This window comes from Chenopodium quinoa, unplaced genomic scaffold, assembly GCF_001683475.1.
Source record: "Chenopodium quinoa cultivar QQ74 unplaced genomic scaffold, ASM168347v1, whole genome shotgun sequence".
NCBI lineage: Eukaryota > Viridiplantae > Streptophyta > Magnoliopsida > Caryophyllales > Amaranthaceae > Chenopodium > Chenopodium quinoa.
Genome location: NW_018742846.1, coordinates 48,258 through 67,152, shown reverse-complemented (window position 1 = coordinate 67,152; position 18,895 = coordinate 48,258). Strand labels below are relative to the sequence as shown.

The 18,895-nt window shown below is 35.5% G+C and overlaps 1 protein-coding gene and 2 non-coding genes across 3 annotated transcripts; all 3 read right to left on the bottom strand.

Moving 5' to 3' along the window:
• Window positions 1–2,823: 2,823 nt before the first annotated feature.
• On the bottom strand, window positions 2,824–2,894 carry TRNAG-GCC. The gene has a single exon. It is a non-coding gene; the product is annotated as a tRNA-Gly (tRNA).
• Window positions 2,895–4,628: 1,734 nt separating this feature from the next.
• On the bottom strand, window positions 4,629–4,699 carry TRNAG-GCC. Its single transcript has one exon. It is a non-coding gene; the product is annotated as a tRNA-Gly (tRNA).
• Window positions 4,700–5,862: 1,163 nt separating this feature from the next.
• LOC110726051 (pre-rRNA-processing protein TSR1 homolog) lies at window positions 5,863–18,658 on the bottom strand. Its single transcript, XM_021905521.1, has 21 exons — window positions 18,427–18,658; window positions 18,252–18,325; window positions 18,087–18,164; window positions 17,818–17,949; window positions 15,800–15,850; window positions 15,547–15,687; window positions 15,342–15,464; window positions 15,084–15,161; window positions 14,352–14,444; window positions 14,133–14,255; window positions 13,452–13,535; window positions 12,641–12,733; window positions 12,294–12,477; window positions 11,098–11,169; window positions 8,984–9,087; window positions 8,627–8,886; window positions 8,445–8,531; window positions 8,116–8,346; window positions 7,071–7,149; window positions 6,860–6,923; window positions 5,863–6,451 (listed from the first exon to the last, which is right to left on the bottom strand). Exons 1-21 carry the CDS (start codon window positions 18,515–18,517, stop codon window positions 6,333–6,335), a joined length of 2,361 nt encoding a protein of 786 aa, XP_021761213.1. The 5' UTR covers window positions 18,518–18,658; the 3' UTR covers window positions 5,863–6,332.
• Between the last annotated feature and the right edge of the window lie 237 nt (window positions 18,659–18,895).

The following is an 18,895-nucleotide window of genomic DNA, read 5'->3' as shown; positions in this document are numbered from 1 at the left end:
AGACTCCCTATGTTTCATTGCAAATTTGCAATAGTTGGTACAGGAAATATATGCATACAGCCCTGCACAATGCTGTTACATATGATTTATTCAGTAATATTGCTAAGCATGAAGTATCAAATGAGTAATGCACCAATGACCTTATGCACTACATGATCATAATTTCCTCGGCTCATGATAAGTAGCCACTTTTTCAAGAAAAGTGTTAGCAGTGACAATTTCCTCCACAAGCACTTCCTAAAATGGAATAGCTCAGGTTTGCAGTAACACACGGCGGCTTTGAGAAGACAGAAACGTACTAGACTGCCAGTCTGCCATTTGTGTTCTGTAGCTCGAGTTGTTTATCGTACAAGTGTGGGTGGGGAAGAACTGAGGCTCAGAAAGGATTGCTTCACCTTGGTGCTCATATAAAAAGAACCCATATCAGTGAAAAGTGCACCTGCGGATGAGAAGACAATAGGCTAGGTTACGGATTTATGGTTAGAGGAAATACTCGAGAGCTGTGAAGGCTACTCAGGCAGATGGTTCCATAGCAAGGACTCAAGGATCATATCCTGACATTTAAGTTGAGTACTTGAGTTGATCAACATCTGGAAGAAATAACATTAACTCCATTGTAAAGTTTGCTCCTACAATTCAAGTTCTCCCTCCGTTCCCTTTTGTTCTTTACGTTTAGAATTATGTGCGGTTATTTAGGAAAATTGATAAAGTGAGTACATTCAATCATTTTTGTCATCATAATTCATTGGGAGATGATAAAAGGGACTATTACTGCCAAAAAAATAATGAAAAAGAAAAGGTTGAAGAGGAGAGAGAAAGTAATTATAAACATTGAAATTAGTACTTCATTCACTATAAAATTGGAAAAAGTACACTATCACATGCAAAATTGAGGACTACATGGGATATTAAAAAATAAAGTAAGGGTAAAGTTGTCTAAATTTTATGTTTTAAAATAGAAAAATCCTAAATGTAAGGAATAAATAGGAACGCCTTAAATGAAAACGTAAAAAACAAATGGGAATGGAGGGAGTATATGCTAAATTAAAGGAGTAATGTTTGCTCCCACAATTCAAGTACTACCTCCGTTTCATATTTTTTGCAATTTTTGCCAAAAATGAATGCTACACATTATTTACAACTAATGTTTTCTTTTCTTTTTAGGTTGTCATTTCTCTCTATTTCTCTTCTCATCACATGCATTCCTATATTTCTCTCTATCTTACACTCACAAACAAATTTTGCCTAGAGTTCCCTGCACCCTTCAAAGTTACAAAAATTATGAAAGAGAGATAGTATACGATAAAGCATTCGAGAGTACATAGGACTAAATTGGTTCTCAAACACAATAATGTCATTTTACAATTTGGCGGGAAATACAAATTACAAATTCAATTTATCCTACGAACATACATGTTGAAGTATGAGTTTAACAACCCACATCACATCCACTTCTCTACAACCACTCACAAAGTTCACCCAACCAACAATCGGAAACTCGCACCGCTGCTTCGGCACCGTCATCGCATAAACCGCCACCACAATTCCCGCCGCAAGATACACCGGAGATTCCACAAACATCCTCGAAATCTCATCATTCTCGTACATCAAATCCATGACATCGCAACAAACCTCAAAGCTCACCATCTCACCAACCCTAGCCACCTCTTTAAGCTTCATCAACAACTCTTCAATCACCAAAAACACCGAATTCTTCATCGTTCCGACCTCGAAACTCAAGGATTGCAGAAACAGGATTTCGGCGTCGACGAAATCGGTTTTAGTGAAATGCTGATCTTTGATGTGTTGATCGCCGATTGATTTTAGGGATTTGAGAGAAAGAGGGGGAGAATCGTAGGTTTTGCTGGAAATCCAGAGTGAGATGAGAGAGAATAGCTGCAATTGAGGGAAATACAAGGGTTTCTTGAGCAGCCAATGGTGGTGGTGGTTGCGGTGGCGGGAGGAGGAGAGAGAAGGGAAGAAGCGATGGGCGAAGAGCGAGAGAGCGGAGTATTTGACGATCGGAGTTGTTTGGAGGTGTTCGGAGCATTGGATCAGGAATTTTACGGCGTCGAGGCGGTGTGATGATGGTGGAGGAATCAGCTCGCTGGCTGTGTTGGTGGTCATCTCCATTGGTGAAAATTTCTGAAACTTAAAATGTGGAGTAATTTATACTGGAATCACAAAGTTTGCAGAAGGTTTAAGATAGAGCTCTGTGAAATGATGGTTTGAATGTCGTCAAGTATGAAATATGTATTTGTAATTGGTTAGATTATAATTTTTGAATGGTTTTTTTTTTATTGAGATAGGAATTTCAAAAACTTCCCCAATTCTTTAGAATTGAGCTATCTGAAGTGATTAGGAAAGCGATGAGCGTTTTGGGGAGTATGAAAAGGCAAACGTTCGTCAACAAACTGTGAGAAACGTGGCTGATCCTGATCCCATCTGCAAGAGTTGGAATGGCCCAGCAGCAGGCTGCTACAAAATTAACACTGATGCAGCTTGTTTCAGAATTGGGAAGTATGGGTTAGGACTTAGGAGGGATTATGCGTGATAGTGTGGGGGAAGTAATGGCTGCTACTTGGCAAACGATGGATGGAGGTGGAAATCCTGATGTTGCTGAGGCTTTGGCGGCTAGACATGCTCTGTAAATTGCACTCGAAGCTGGGCTAATCGAGTGGTGAGCAATACAAGGGAGAGTACTAGTCAAAAAATAAAAACCAAGCTCAGTTGCATACTTCGCTTCTTCCAGTAGATCTGAAAGTAGTGGCGAACCCTAAGTGCCACATAATATGCAATTTTCATCACTGCTTGCCTAAGCCTTGCACCAGCCGGGAATCGAACCCGGGTCTGTACCGTGGCAGGGTACTATTCTACCACTAGACCACTGGTGCTTTTTTAATTCTTGTTGGTTATTTTTGTTGATATTATGTAACAGAAAATGATTTTTTGTGCAAGAATTTTTTTTTATTTTTTTAAGAGGATTGATGGTGGAAAGGAAGTGAGCTATGCAAAAACAAAACAATAAGCAAGCTCAGATGCACACATAGCCTCTTCAGGTAGATCTGAAGATGGTGGCGAACCCTTTGTGCCACATTGTATGCAGTTTTCATCACTGTTTGCATGTTTTTTTAAAGATCTGGGGTTCGAACCCGGGTCTTCGTTGCCACTAGACCACTTGCCCTTGATTGATGTTTGCTAACTGTTATTGTAGATGCAGTATGTTCACAAAGTGAATTGAGTATTGTAAAGAGAGCATTTGAATTTCCCAATATTAAGGGATTTAGTGCTGGTAAATATTGGAAAAATAAAAATAAATAAATTGATTAAAAGATAGTGTATTAGTGTGTTAAAGGACCAACATGACATAGATTATGGAGTGGCTTGAACAAATGTAATTTTACTTTTGTATAAGACATGTATTTTGTATAAATTACTAACATAGAAATAGAGGAATATAATTTGTAAACAGAGGGAATATAACTATGATAGGGTGCAAACATTAAAGCTAGCTAATTACTTGAACTTTATATAGTTCAGAATAACTTAGAAGATTTTGAAATTAAGATATTGTGATTTATAATTGGTTCATTGTGTATTTAGTAATTCGGTTTTACTAACCATCAGTCCATCAGTTAGACGTAGAAGATAAGAGAGAAAACCAGTGAAGGTTTTGCTACCATGTTAGCTATATAAGCTCCACCACCTAATAACTAAGAGTTCTACATACATTGAGTCGGTAGAAAAAACGGCGTTCTACAGATCTGAAAATTGAATGGTTAAAGCTGAAATTTACAGGTATATAGCTGACTAATGCTAAAAATAATCAGATAATATAATGATTATATTACAAAGATATGTAAATAATCTGTTATAGTTGCACTAGACTGCTGGGACAAAATCTTCCTGCCTGAGTTCAACACTATCTTTTGAGTATGCACTAGCTTTAAAACCACTAATATAGTTGCATTGTTGCTTATGATGGGTTGGCCACTGTCATTACTCTCATAGTAGCGCCTTACTGTACTGCTTCCATCTATATTTGTCATCTGATAACTGCTCAATTTATGACTGCTATTGTGGATTAGCACTCGTGATAGCCTGATAGTCTGCACACCAAAAGATGTCATTGCTAGACCGCAAAGGCGCTGAGCTGTGCAAAAACACAAAAATAAGCAAGCTCAGATGCACACATAGCCTCTTCAGGTAGATCTGAAGATGGTGGCGAACCCTTTTGTGCCACATTGTATGCAGTTTTAATCACTGCTTGCATGTTTATTTTTTTTTTAATATCTGGGGTTTGAACCCGGGGCCTTTGCGGTGGTGGGATACTATTCTACCACTAGACCACTTGCACTTGATTGATGTTTGCTAGCTGTTTTTGTAGATGTAGTATGTCCACAAAGTTTTTTGAATTGTAAAGAGAGCATTTGAATTTCCCAATGTTTAGGGATATAGTGGAAATATAAAAATAAAATAATTGATTATAAGATAGTAAGTGTGTCAAAGGACCTACATACAAATATAAAAATCATTGATAGCCCACAAAGGCGGCACTCCTAGCCTCACCTCACATCTGGATGTAGCACCACATTGTGCGCAGTCGTCATCACTGCTCGCATGTTTGATGCACCAGCCGGGAATCGAACCCGGGTCTGTACCGTGGCAGGGTACTATTCTACCACTAGACCACTGGTGCTTGTTGAATATTTACTACATTTATACACATATATAGTATTAAAATCATTTAATTTAGCATTTATACACAATATTTAATTATTAAGTTTATAACAAAATACAAACAATATTACTTATTGAAACCTATTTACTCTTGTTAGAATTTTTTTTTTTCCTTTTTTTAAAATGAGGGAAATGACTGTTGTTAGAATTTAGCAAAATAGATATTAAATCAAAATTAAAAATTAAGGCTCCGTTTGTTTTGACGGAAAATATTTTCCTGGAAAATGATTTTCTCAATTTCCATTGTTTGGTTTGTAAAGGGATGGAAATCAATTTTCCAAAGATGGAAAATAGTTCTCCCAAAAGTAAAAAATGCTTTTGGTTTTCCTTCTAAAAGGAAGGTATGCCACATTTTCATCCCTTCTCCTTACATCCCTTACCTCCCATCTCATCCATCTTCTCCCTTCCACTCCTATTTTTCCCATTCTATATAATTTTTTTTGTATGGAAACAAACAAAAAAAAAAAAAAAAAAAAAAAAAAAAAAAAAACTATTTTTACTATTATGTTTTCCCTTGAACATTATTTTCCATGGAAAATCATTTTCACAATAGTTGTTTTCCGTTAGAACAACAGAGCCTAAAAAAAAAAAGAAATTTGGTCATTACATTTTACATGTTGATGACCACCATTTTTTGTTCAAAAAAAATAAAAAGTTTAGTAGACTATACTCTCATTAATTTAGTTCACCAGTTTTAAGTTTGACTTTAAATGAATCTAATTTATAACATAGTATATGAATAAGTCAATGAGCTGAACAAAGAATATATCGTGTTAGAACTAAGCTTGATTAGAACACCAAACTTTCAAGAAAAATGTTTAACTAAGCTTGATTAAAACACCAAACTTTAAAAAAAACATGTTTTACCATTGTTTCTTTTTCAGTAGCAGTCTTTTTGTCTTGTTCAATAAAATTATATTTACACGTACACCATACATATATTTAACTAATGTGTTAATAACAAACTGTGTATAATATTGTTTGACAAGCCTTGGATGTATATTTTCATAGTATCAACTATAAATAGATGTTTTACAAATACTTGTATATACTATAATCTATTCATGTTTACTTTAACAAACATATTTAGGCAAAAGTGGCCAACAACTAACGAATTTTAAATAAGGTACAAATAGGCTAGCACATTCATGATACAATTATCCCTTGAAGCCTTCTTCTAATGTAAATCCATACAAGCATCAGGAATTGTGCAGGAAATTAAAGGGCCTTTGAATAATGAAGCATTAGTTAATACTATATTGCACCAGTAAGAATATTACAATGTGAATCCACAATATCAAAATTTCTTTCGTTTACCTTTCTGATAAACTCACGGTGTAAATGCCTATCAAAACACTTGCATTCACTAATTTAACAAAAATCTATGCCCTCAAACCAGTGGGTTCAGATGTATTTGTATAATATTAAGAATAACTAAGCTACTCTACGCCATACAAGCAAATACAGGAAAAATGAATTTTGAAGAACAATTTCTGAACCAGTGCTTCATTCCCGATCACAGCGGACAGTTATGTCCTGTGCTGCATTGAGAATCTGCCATTATCAAATTTCAACCCCTAGTTACCATCATTTCAAAGATTTGACAACGGAAACCTTTGTTCTGGCCACTTGGGGTATGCACGCTTGAACAAGCTCATGCACACAGTGTCATTCTGTTGAAGGACTCCATTGAAAAGGCATTTCATTGCCCCTGCAAAGCAACAGAAAACATATCAATGATCCTGATCTCCCACGCGAAAAGAAAATAATAGTTGAAGTATATGCTTATATGTATCTGAAAATGGATACAATATATCTGAATATCGTTTAAAAAAATGGCCAAATTCACAAAAACTGCATTTTTACATGTAATTGAAAGTATAGCCACACTTCAAAATCATCAGTGCTTGACAGCAAGGAATTTTAGAAACATATTGACCTAGTAGCTTGGTACTCAAGAAGATGCAGGCATACAACAATAAAATTAAATAAAGGAAAGTTGCAACAGGTTCCTTTGAAAAATCTCCTCTCAACCGCACAAAAGGTGGTGGTAGTCGTGTGTGTAAAAAAGAGGAAACTACAACTCGATAAATTGGGACATTGAGAAGACGAAATTTACCATGTGTACCGACAGTCTCCTTTATACGTCCACGACGTCCGCATTTAGTCCATAATTCTACAGGCTGCAGTATATAAACACTCAAATTAGCTCAACCAGTAAAGCCATTAAACTTTGCTAAAATAATCAATAGCTATCTCCCTCACAAAAAAGACACTACAAACTAGAAAGGGGCAGTTGGGATGGAGAAGCAAAAGACAAAGTACCATACCTTGAACCATTTTACATCTTCGGGACTGTGGAACATATATCTAACTGTTGCTTTGACTTTAGAAACTCTTTGGAGATAACTGCATCAAATTAAGGTTTTGCACGTCACAACCAAAAGACAGGATTGGGAGAAGAAAACAAGTTTGCTACTAAAAAACAACTAAACTAGTGATATCAACATAAAAAAGAACCATTTAAAGGTATTGAGATGAAAATAATGACAAATTAAACAGAAATCTCAAAAAAGAATTAATAATAGATTCTTCAAAAATATATACTATATGATCACATCTCAATGACTGGTTAAATTAAAATATTATGACATCACATACTAAGCGAGCCCATACATTAATAAATAAATAAATAAAAACTACAAGTGCACCCTACGTTACGTAATAAAGAAAAATATTACAATTCCCAATGCTACAAAAAGTAGACAATAGATCAGAGCAACAAGAGATATGATACAGATGAAATTCAGGGACCTGGGCTACTAGTAGAGGTGATCATGGGCGTGGCATTGACCAAAATACAAAACAGAGCAAGAATGGGATTTTCTAGACAAAAGTGGGTTTTGGTCTTTAAATGAATTTTTAGGCCTATCCAGAGCCCTTTTTTCAAAAATCAAGCCAGTACAGCCCCAAAACTAAAAAGGGACCCAACTTCAGCCCAACCTAGACAGTTTCCAGGCCAGGCCAGTTACGATCAGGTCTAACTGTCTTCACATTATCAATCTATAAGAAAAAAGGCAGCTTTCTAAACCAAGTCCTATTAATCTTAGCTCAACAGTTCAAACTAGGTGTTCTTAAAAATGCAACAGTAACTTCAACAAACAAGGATTAGCAATTACAAAACTTCAGGAGCACCTAGTTGAAAATATAATTTGCCTCTTTGGAAATGGTAAACAACTAAACATATCTTTGCAAGGAGGCTCACAATAAAAATTACCCAGATACTTGACTTAACAAAGCAAAGAAATAGTCAAATCAACTTTACAAGCATCGTAATGATCTATACATCTGGTAGGAAAGTGAAGATATACTTACCCAGTTAGAATAATCTTCTTCAATATTATTCTATCTGGATCAACGCTAATCAAAGAGCCAACAGCAGCCAAAACAGGTGAGCCCATGACTCCTGATTTCTTCATGGCTACCAAACAAAGAGGCGGAAATGAAATTGGAGCATATATCGAAGCTACGGAAAAGCGTCCGGCATGAAGAAACTTCTCCATCTTGTGCTTGTCTGAATTGAAGTTATCGGAGGAAAATACTGGCCTTCAGAAGACAAGTCAAGGCTTTTAGTATCATAACAAAATTATCCATAAAATAAAAAATATAGCTTCAACAGCTGGGATTTTTTTCAGAAAAATTACCTTGCAACAAACTGTCGGAAACCAACATGAAATATCAATTCCTCTTTCCCTTTGATTGGTTCATGGTAACTATCGTGCTTTTTAATGCTATTAAGACAGTAAATTATGTGATTATGAAGTAGACAGAAATACTCAGATATGATAAAAAAAAACAGGAGCTAACAGAACTAGATAGTAGATACCTGAAGTGAAGAACAGACATCTTGGACTCATGTTGCAAGAGCCCACATGATATGATGGGCATCATTTTTGCACGCAGGCATAAATATGAAGCAACAGTTTGTGGTACTTCTTTTATATAGAGCCTTGCATATGTACCAGGAGAAACAGTCTCATCCTTACTTTCATTGTCTCGTTCCAAGGCTTTGGCAAGCACATGTTTTCGAGTTCTTGCGAAATTATCAAAAGCAAATATTCTTGAATATTCTTGAGGTAGGGATTCCTACTCAGAGATAAACAGAGAGAGAGAGAATTTAGATTGTAATGATCATCAAAAGTAATAACAGTAAAAGTCATGTCAAGCGGCACAAAAAGATCACCTTTGGATCCCATGATGATGTTCTAAAGGACTTCAGGCCTCTGTACTTGGCAAAACGCTTTCTAGCAGGCACATCAATTGGAGTATCGACTTCATCTGGGTATTCTGAAGTCAAGTTGCACCACTAATAAGCAAAACAATTGATTCCAATGGAAGCGGTGAAGTATTACAGAAGCCATCAAAGAATATACGCGGTTCACAAAAGTTAAATATAACCAATATTGATAGCAATTGACTCAAAGTGAGGTCTACATTTACTCTTCAGTAAGGTATAAATAGAATAAATACTTCTTCCTATGCAAGGAACATTACAAGAACCTTTAACCACTCTAAATCACCAGGCTCATGCCAACATATTCAAGGTCATATCTTCATTTGAAAAAGAATAACGTTGGATACCTGATACATCTAAAGTTCACATTAAAGGTAAAGGAATCAAGAAAGACAAAGGGGGCAAAGATATCAAGAAAGAGAGTTCATTAATATTGTTTTGTTCACAAAAGGGACAACAATCAATTACCACTTTCTACAGAAGTCCATCCCATTTTCTCTAAAAATAAGCCCATGTCTTTCTCAGCTTCAAGTTGCTTTGACCCAATCTCCATGCACTCACCAAGTTTAACCCAAACCTTTACAGGCACATAATATTTCTCACCTTCCTTCACACAACACTCATTAAAGTCATTGGCATCTTGTGTCGTCCATTTTACTCAACCACAGCGATATGGTACCGCTGTCAAAGCCTAGATCTACTCACTCTCATGTATACACAGCTTTTAAGGTGGTTGGGAGGATTGATAGTGTTATTTTGGTAGCTATTGTGAGGCTATTTCCTGGCGATGGTCGATTTGTAGAAGAAAAGAGGAGTCTTGGGTGGTCATGAACTGCAATGTAGTGGTAATCTCGGTTGTGTGGGAGACAGTAGGTGCGGTCATTGTCATCATGTCAGCCATGATACTTCAGCCATATCAGCCCATGTGTCATCTCTGTCAAAGCCTGGATCTATTCTCATGTATATACAGCTTTTAGGGTGTTTAGGAGGAGCTTTCATGTTATGTCAGTAGCTAATTGTGAGGTTATTGCCTAGTAATGGTGAAGTTTTAGAGGGAAATTGAGGAGTCTTGGGTGTTTATGAACTGCAATAATTAACAGTCCAATGTCTGTGGTAGAGAACATAGATGTGGTGGCAATGGGAAGCCACAGAAGGTGGTAAGAAGAGTTAGTTGTCAGAGATGGAAGAACAAAGTCACGAGGCGAAGGAGTAAAGAAGAGTTAGAGGAAAGAAAGGCATTCTCAAATCCTGGATTGTAGCTGTAATTTAATGTAAAGGAATGCCTGGGAGATCCAAAAAGAAAAAAAGAGGAAAAAGGAAATAAAAACAATAGGGCAGCCAAACACCCACCAAGGAAATCCCCTTTCCTTTTCTTAAATCCCTCCCACCAAAGAGCCCCTTTTAAGTTAATAGCTACAGCTTCACAAAGGAAACGGAAAAGTTTAAAGTAGATAACCATTAACTTTAAAAGATAAACTGATTTGTAACCAAACACATTACCACAACCATCAATTACTAAGGAACGACGAAATTACCCTAATACCCCTCAAAACTGAATTACTGAGTTGTCGAGGCCTTGAAGGGACTTATAGAGTGTTAGGATGAGGATTAGGGGATGGAGGTCAAGAGAGGAATGCATGGAAAAGATGGTGATAAAAACGGAAGAGATATAGAATAAGAAGAAAGAGAGAGAGAGAGAGCACACTGTTGAAAAGAATCAACAAGTTTTTAAACATGCCTTAATTACTCTAAATAAGTGAATTTAATATTGAGATCCCCTTGATTGAAAAGCTTGAATAATGAGCAGTAGTATTGATGTATTTAAAATAGAGGATAGTATGATCTAACACCAAGAGATTAAACAAGTGATGGGCTAGTTTGCCAACAATCTCATCTATTAGTAGAATCACCATAAAAATCTTAGCATTCCAGAAAAATAATGCTGCATGAGTATGTTCGATTGACATGTTCACACCTATTAAAGCATAGTGCTAAATTAAAATGTATAAAATGATCGATGACTAGAGAGCAATTAAAAAACCATCTGGAACAAAAGGAATTACCCTCATCTTCTGCATGAGCATCTTTTAATCTCTTGATATCATCTTCTATCTGCTCCCTAGTCATATCCCATCCTGTAAAGAATATGGCATTAGTTATTTTAAATGCGATGAAACAGGCATAAAAGATCTATAAAGACAAATATAAAGTAAACAGGCAGAAGAAATGGTAACCATCTGAAAACAATAACCATAAATACTTTAAGGAAATAGGTTTCTGCGGTCATTTACGTAATTGTAATTAGTTAACGTTATTTAGGGTGTTACACCAAATACGAGCTAAGCATGGAACGCAGCAACTTCTATCCAACCTTGTTTCATTCCATACTGCACTGCTTTCCAATTTTAAACTACATCAAAATATCAAATGATTTTATTTTACTGAAGGGGATATTAAGGTTTAGGGGTAACCACATTCTAATGAGGATAACACATGGAAATCAAGCGCTTGACTAATGTAATTAGGTATTAGTTAGAACACAGAGCAGCCACTAAATAAAAATAGATTTCTTATTTGAAGAACTATCTTATTGTTCACCCATTATGAATTTACAATCATCACACATTCACAACTTCCAGTAACACAAGTGTGCTAGGAATTAGCTTGATTACAGCAGTATAAATGGCAGAAAAACAGAAGGAAGATGATGATTATATTGATTAGATGAGAATTACACTAAATTGGATGATAATTCCACTTTCGAGAGGTGGATGCTCTCCTAATATGAGCTTTCGAGAGACTCACTCTCTCCCAATAACAAACTTCACACAATATTCAACATATCCTTATTCCTCCTAATGAGGCCTATATATAGAAAAACTGTCCTAACAAACTCTAGACTATGACTAATATGCCCTTCCCCTAAATATTAATTCCTTGCAAAGTGATGCATACAGACAAAGCTATTCAGCACCTACACATACATAAGTGCCCAGCTGCCCACAAGCCACAACAAAGAACAAATAAAAGCACATAAATCTTCAGTGAGCATGACTCAATATTGATGCCTACACATATTGAGGGTATTGCTTTCCCTCGATGTTTCAAGTCCCTTTCAACAGGCTTTTGTACAACCCTGGTCAAGTAGAAGACTGAATACCCTCCAAGTGATATTTGACATATCTCGACTTTAAAAGACATCCCCTTGCTGTCTTTCTATAAAAAAATATAGATGAATACAGATAGTTCACAGCTAAACTTACCAACATCATTGAATCAGTCTCTGTCTCTCCATCTGATTCTCCGAGGTCAAGGGAACCTTGATCTTCATCAAGGTCATTAGAAGCAACACCAATTTCTACCCCATCCAAGACCATGCCACCCTCTGACTCGTCATTACTTTCAAAATCATCCTCATCACTCTCATCCACAATCCAAGCAGCCTGAAGAAATCAGATATTTGTGAATTGTTAAGCACCAAATATAAGGTATTAAACCAAAACAACCAAGACTTGAATTTATAGAGAAGTTCAAACCACATGAGCTCATCTCTAGAGATTCAAGCAGAGAAGAGAAAAAGATGACTGACAAAAGGCTGAGACAAACCTGATATTCCGAAGTACCAGGTGGAAGTTTCCTCTTCTTCTTATGCTTCAGATTTTCCTCCGCCTCAGCCATTTCTGCTTCAGTTGGCCATGTCTAATAGAAGATGTAGGATTATGAAAATGGACTATAAAATCAATTCAAATCACAACAAAATTATACTTCCATCCCTGATGCATTTCTAAAACTAATACTACCCCAAATTGAAACAATAATGGATCACTAGGTAACAGATTGAACAAGTATTTGATCAAAATAAATTTGAGTATTACATGCTGACAGAAAGGGATGTATCAATAAAAACATTACTAAAGCATCTTCTGTGAGACTGACAATCAAAGACTCTCATGGCTTCATGGAATGGATTCAAGTCATAAATAAAACCTGTTGGTATGTATTGACAATAATAAGCTATGAACTTATACTGTATTATGTAGTTCCTACAGTTTATCATTCCAACAAGGATCATTCTGAAGTCGTGACCAATAAGCAATGTCAATAACGAGCCTACAAGATTTGCTAGCTGAACTGAACGAAGATATCAAATAAAAAAGAGCAAGCTGAACTTTAGTGAAACAACATTTCATTTACAAAACTGAAATTTTTCAAACCATATTTGCACAAATACACATGAAAATATGAAAGTATAAACTCAGCAACACAATTATTAGCTAACAATCAATAGCTGAGATATCAAGATAACAATCAAATGGAATGAGAGGGGGAAGGGGATGGACTAAGGAGCAATATAAAGACTAAATTGCTGACTCAGAATATCAGAGGGAAAGGAAAGCACCAGAGGTTATCCACCAACCTGTTCTCCGGCAAGAGGATCTGGAACATTTTCGACATGTAATGGTTCTTGCTTTGAACTATCAGGCACTAACGAGCTGATCACCTACAATGAAAAAATTGAAATCATAGTGAGAGTATGAAACAAGTATTGTAGCAAAAAGAGCAAATTTAAGGCTCATGCGAAATACCATCTGGAAAAAGTATTAACAAATGGAGAGAACTAGTACAGGGAGGAGAAACTGAAAAAATTGATAAAACAATACATAGATTATTTTATCAATCTTATTCCTTTGGTTATATGAGGCTAAATGGTTTTACCTTCTCCTTTAGGTATAAAGATGCAAAGGCATTTTGAAGCACGAGTTTGGCAGAAAAATTACAATAAAGGAAAAATGAAATAATGTAGGATCAGAATTTCCTAAAGGATGGCAAATCACCTTCCAAATCAAGATTACTACTTGCATAATAGCATGTTATACGAATAAGGCTTAGCTGATTCAATAGAAAATTGAACTCACATTATATCACTAAAGAATACGTAAGAGGCTTTTACTTTAGCATTTTTTTAATACTATGAGATCATTCACCAAAAATCATCTCTAATCTATTACTTTAGCATGCCAATAAAAAGAGTAGTCTTTTTTTTTATTGCGTTTTAATGTAAAGGAGAAACTACTAATTACATGACAATGTTACCAACCTGCAGATCAGGCATATCATCAGCATCCATTGTGTCGTGCTCTTTCCTGGGATTTAGAGCATAAGGGTCCCTGAGGATATCAATTTTGCTTAGTTGATAATCACCTGCTCCAGAGACATGGACCTAGTTCACCAGAAAATTTATACTAAAGCATTAGGCTTTGAACTGTGAAACATAAGTTTTAATAAGAATCATGGAGAGAAAACTGCAAACAATTACCAGCTGATTTACAGAGAGATTAAGAGCACGGATATAACCGGTGATGCAGAGGGTACACTTTCCAGAAACAGAATCATGATCAAGCATCTCAAGCTGCAGAAATTTGAAAGAAAATCAATATAAAGGTTAAGATTAATTTAACTAGAAGTACAAAACAATATCATGAAGCAAAGAGCATTTCTTATTAAAACTATTATATGAAACACCTGCAACAAACAAAAAAAAATCAGATTATTTGGTTAATCAAGGAATCAATCTTTTATGTGAGTTCGGTCTGTAAAGTTCAGTCTATTACACTAGGTATCAGAGCGGTACGGTCTACGGCCATGGTTACCTCTGTATCACTCTCTAACAATGGCTTGAGGCCATAACTCTCTCTAGATTTCCCTAATACAAAATTCTGCCTCCTTTCCCTTTTATTCCCTCTCTCTATTTATAATAAAACTAAAGACTTAACCTAAAGATACTAGACTACCCATAATGCCCCTCCTAAGATTAGTTTATTACAGACGTTTTGACTTACATCCTCGCATTATTAATGCACTAGCTTTTGCTAAAAGCTACAAAATAAAAAATAAAAAGACGCACCTTGCCCTTGGATAATACACTAGTAACAATTAAAAAACATATTGATGAAAATGCATCACACTTCAAGATGTATCTACTTTATCCCTTTTGGCTGGATGCTTTCATATAGCAAGGTAATTAAAAGTTACAAATTCAGGAATTAACCTTTTGAGAAGCAACATAAGCTCGCTGATTTCTCCAGTGAGGAGGTTTCAACCTTTGATCCTTCAGAATGTATAAGAACTGCACCAACAACAATGAAATACAGCTCAAGTATGGTAAAAACAGTTCACTGGAAGAAGAAAATTTTGATACAAGTCAAAAGCCCATCCCTATTGCCCTAGCTATTTTTAAACGTATCTCACTTCACTAAACTATAAAAGCAGCAAATCACAACTGCAATACAGAACTTGCAGACATTACCTTGTGGAGATCATCCTTAGTATCTGCCGGATAAAATTTACATTGCTCAGGAAATTCAGAAGCAAGACTGGAATTACATAATTTCTTAGATTCATTTCTTCCTTTCAAGTCACTAGGTAGGTCCTGAAGCAAGAAAATTTAATTACCAAACAGTGAAACAATTTCTTTCTTTTAACTAAAAGTATACAAAAATTTGTCTGCTTACACGGATCAATACGACAGTGCTTGGTAAGCCTATGGCTTTGAAAACAGAAAGACACTGCACTCCAAATGAATCGATGTAATCAGATGAACCGCCTTCACATGGAGAGCTCGCTGATGTGACAAAAGCCACCAAATCAGCAACCTAAGCAGATATGTTCACATATAATTAGTGACAGCTACAAACAATTACATAGCATTTTGAATTAATGTAACAGAATTCAAAAGAAAAGAAAAAAAAAAGAACAAATGAGTACCTTGGCCATATCCATGCATGAGGATAGATCCCCGTGAGGAGCTTTCAGCACCTACACCCAACAATCAGTATTAAATATGCTTTGTAACATGCGGCAGAAAAATGCAGCAATCACAAGAAAGGAAAAAAAAAAAAAAAAAACCTACCATTTCAAACACATTCTGAACAGGCTAGCAAAAAAAGAGAATTGGAGAATGGAGACTAAGAACACAATTTTCTATGAACAAAGTCCCATTCAATACAGCAGTGACATTTAATATTGATTTCTTATATTCATTGTTTGTAACCTTGACCTATCAATATCTTTAAGCTAAACATCCCCCTACTCAGACCTCTGGTGCCTGAGCTCTGAATTCAGATTAATCCACAAATACTTTAACCCTATGTCACTCAACCCCTAAGCAAGTGTCACACTTGGCCACTTTAAAGTATTTTGCGCAAGTTCATGGCCCAGAAATGGGGAGACCATATGTATAATGAAGCTTCCAGTATCCTCCAAAAGCACTTATGATGGAGTGAAAATTATGACTAGCATTAAACTTTTATCCCAGAAGACATTATTGTGCAGGGGTTACTTATCTCACAGTTCTATAGCTAGCAGGTTCAAAAACAAATTTAACCGAACCACCTCCTCCCTCAACCCCTTGTAATAAAAACAAAAACAAAGGGTTGCATATTACAATGATTTCTTATTTACAAAAATTAGTGACAATGAGTAAGCACATGCGCAAAAGTGCTTCTTAGTATCTTAATAATTAGAATAACTTTCACTAAAGATTCAGCTGTTTTGGGTAAGGATGAATATAAAATTACAGTGAATATTTAAATAACACAATAAATAAAGGAAAATTCTCATCTTCCATCCCCCATATCAAAGTAAACTCAAGTCATATTCTAAATTTCAAAGACTCAAAGACTTTCAATAGACTTAAAATTTGTCCTTCTCCAGCTGCATTGACAGAAAACTTTGTCCCCCTAACCTTGTGTGCTGTTTCCTTTGTATTATTGGCTAAACAAAAATAAGTCTTCTTTGTCTCTTAGTAAAGATTGGAATAGCATATGGCAAAAGGCTTTTAACGGAAATCTTTTCCAGGGTACATAGTATCACCAAAATTTTCAACGGTAACCCCATACATCAAATGACACTTATTGTCTTGCATTTAATTGATTTCATCACTTTTCCCTAAATCCTGTACTTGAGACAGACTTTTTTCTTTTATTGACAACAACAATAATTCACTCAAAAACCCTAAACCAGGACAATTTTTAACAAAATTCTTTCCCCAGGTACATAATATCACTGAATTCTCAAAATAAGCCCTTACATCAAATTACAAATGTTTCTTGCATTTTATTGATTTCATTAATTCCCTAATCCTGTACTTGAGGCAGACTAATTTTTCTGTTTTCTCTGACAACTCCAATAATTCACCCAAAAACCCTAAACCCAGGACAACACAGTATATCTCACCACCAGCTGGTCTGAGGAGATAAAGATGAATGGAGGCACCATTTATTCAAAATAAAAGCCTCAACTATATTAGTGCATTTCTTACAATGTCTAGCTAATATAAAGAACATTCAAATGATTCAAATGTTTGGTGTATGAGATCAGTAGCATAAAAATTGCTCAAAATTCCCAACCAAGATACAATCTAATTGTAGGACATACTTCACGCAGAATATTAAACTGGAACCATGCACCATTTGTTCCATATTTCATTTCATTTTAATGAATGAAATAGTAATCTGTAAGGTAGTGTCACGTAATCACAACTTGATTCATTAAGAAAGAAATAAGCAGTGAAGCAAAGCAATAGTGTCTAGGGAATTCAAATTCTTTCAACTTCTATACGACAATTTCATATTATCTACATAAAGAGCGATGAATAAAACTCAAATATCAAACTTTTTTAATAACAGGCACACATTTGATTTCGCATTCTAGAAAAAACATGATCCAACCCAATCAATCAACATAAAACAGCCAATTTGGGAGTAACCCAACAAAGACCTTACCGTGGCTCTCATCTTGTAGTCGGAAGAGACAACAGTAGGGAATGCCTCATTGCTGCATTTTGTTGATAGTAATCCCAACAAATCCCTTTCGACCGAATTCAAGTCAACATGAGCAGACAGACCAAACAGAACCTAAAATTTAATCAAATTTGCAATAAGCTACAGCATTAAAGCATTCCAAAATCATACAAAATAAAATTTAAAAAATTTCAAGCTTAATTCTTTGATTTTATCATTTACAAAAACCAAAATAAAATTAACAAACTCACAATAACACGAGGTGGACTAGCTGATCCACTCAATGCCCTCTTTTCATTCAATGCAGCAGCCCGCTTTTGATCGCGTATCTAACAAAAATAATCAATCAGCTATCAATTGCACTAATTCATAAAAATTAACCAGTCAAATAATTGAAATTACACAAAAAAAATTACCATATTATTACGCTGAATTCGAGCAGCGCGAGCGCCTTTACCGAAACGGTCCGATTTCGCATTTTGATGCTTATCTAAATTCATAACAATAATTAAAGATTAAAACTTGAAAAGGAACGAATAATTGAGGCAAATTGAAGGTAATTAACAGGGGAAATTGAAAGAAAAATGAAACCTTTAAGAGAAGTTTTGTGAATATTGCGAGAAGATTTGGAAGCAAAACGAGTTTTATGAGTTTTGTTAACTTGAGCTCGAGAACCTCCCATGGCTGCTGCTGCTGCTTCACAAAACAGAGATCATTTACGGATGAAAGGGGAAGAAGAGAAAGAGAGACTGAGAAACCCTAACAAACTTTAAGTTTTGCTAACCTAAAACCCTACCCCGCCAAACTCACTAATCGGGGTACAATTAAACTATCCACTTTTTTACGGTTTTACTACCCTCGTCTCTAAATATGCAAGATCGCAACTGTTTGACTTTGCAATATTTATAAATTAAATTTCGTATTAATTTTAACTACGTGTTATCACTTCCTCTATTTCAAAATAATTGATATAAATAAAATTTATAAATTTTTTATTAAGGTAGAATTTCATTAAATTATTATAAGACAGGTTAAAGAAGGAAGTTATGGAGGTTTATAT

What these genes read in the sequence shown, in the direction of transcription:
- LOC110726051 (XM_021905521.1), bottom strand. Translation starts at nt 18,517, where the DNA reads ATGGGAGGTTCTCGAGCTCAAGTTAACAAAACTCATAAAACTCGTTTT. An exon ending in ACTACAAGATGAGAGCCACG is followed by an intron (nt 15,851 to 17,817) that starts GTAAGGTCTTTG and finishes TGTTGGGTGTAG; the next exon opens with GTGCTGAAAGCTCCTCACGG. An exon ending in ATCTCTCTGTAAATCAGCTG is followed by an intron (nt 14,256 to 14,351) that starts GTAATTGTTTGC and finishes CTGGTGAACTAG; the next exon opens with GTCCATGTCTCTGGAGCAGG.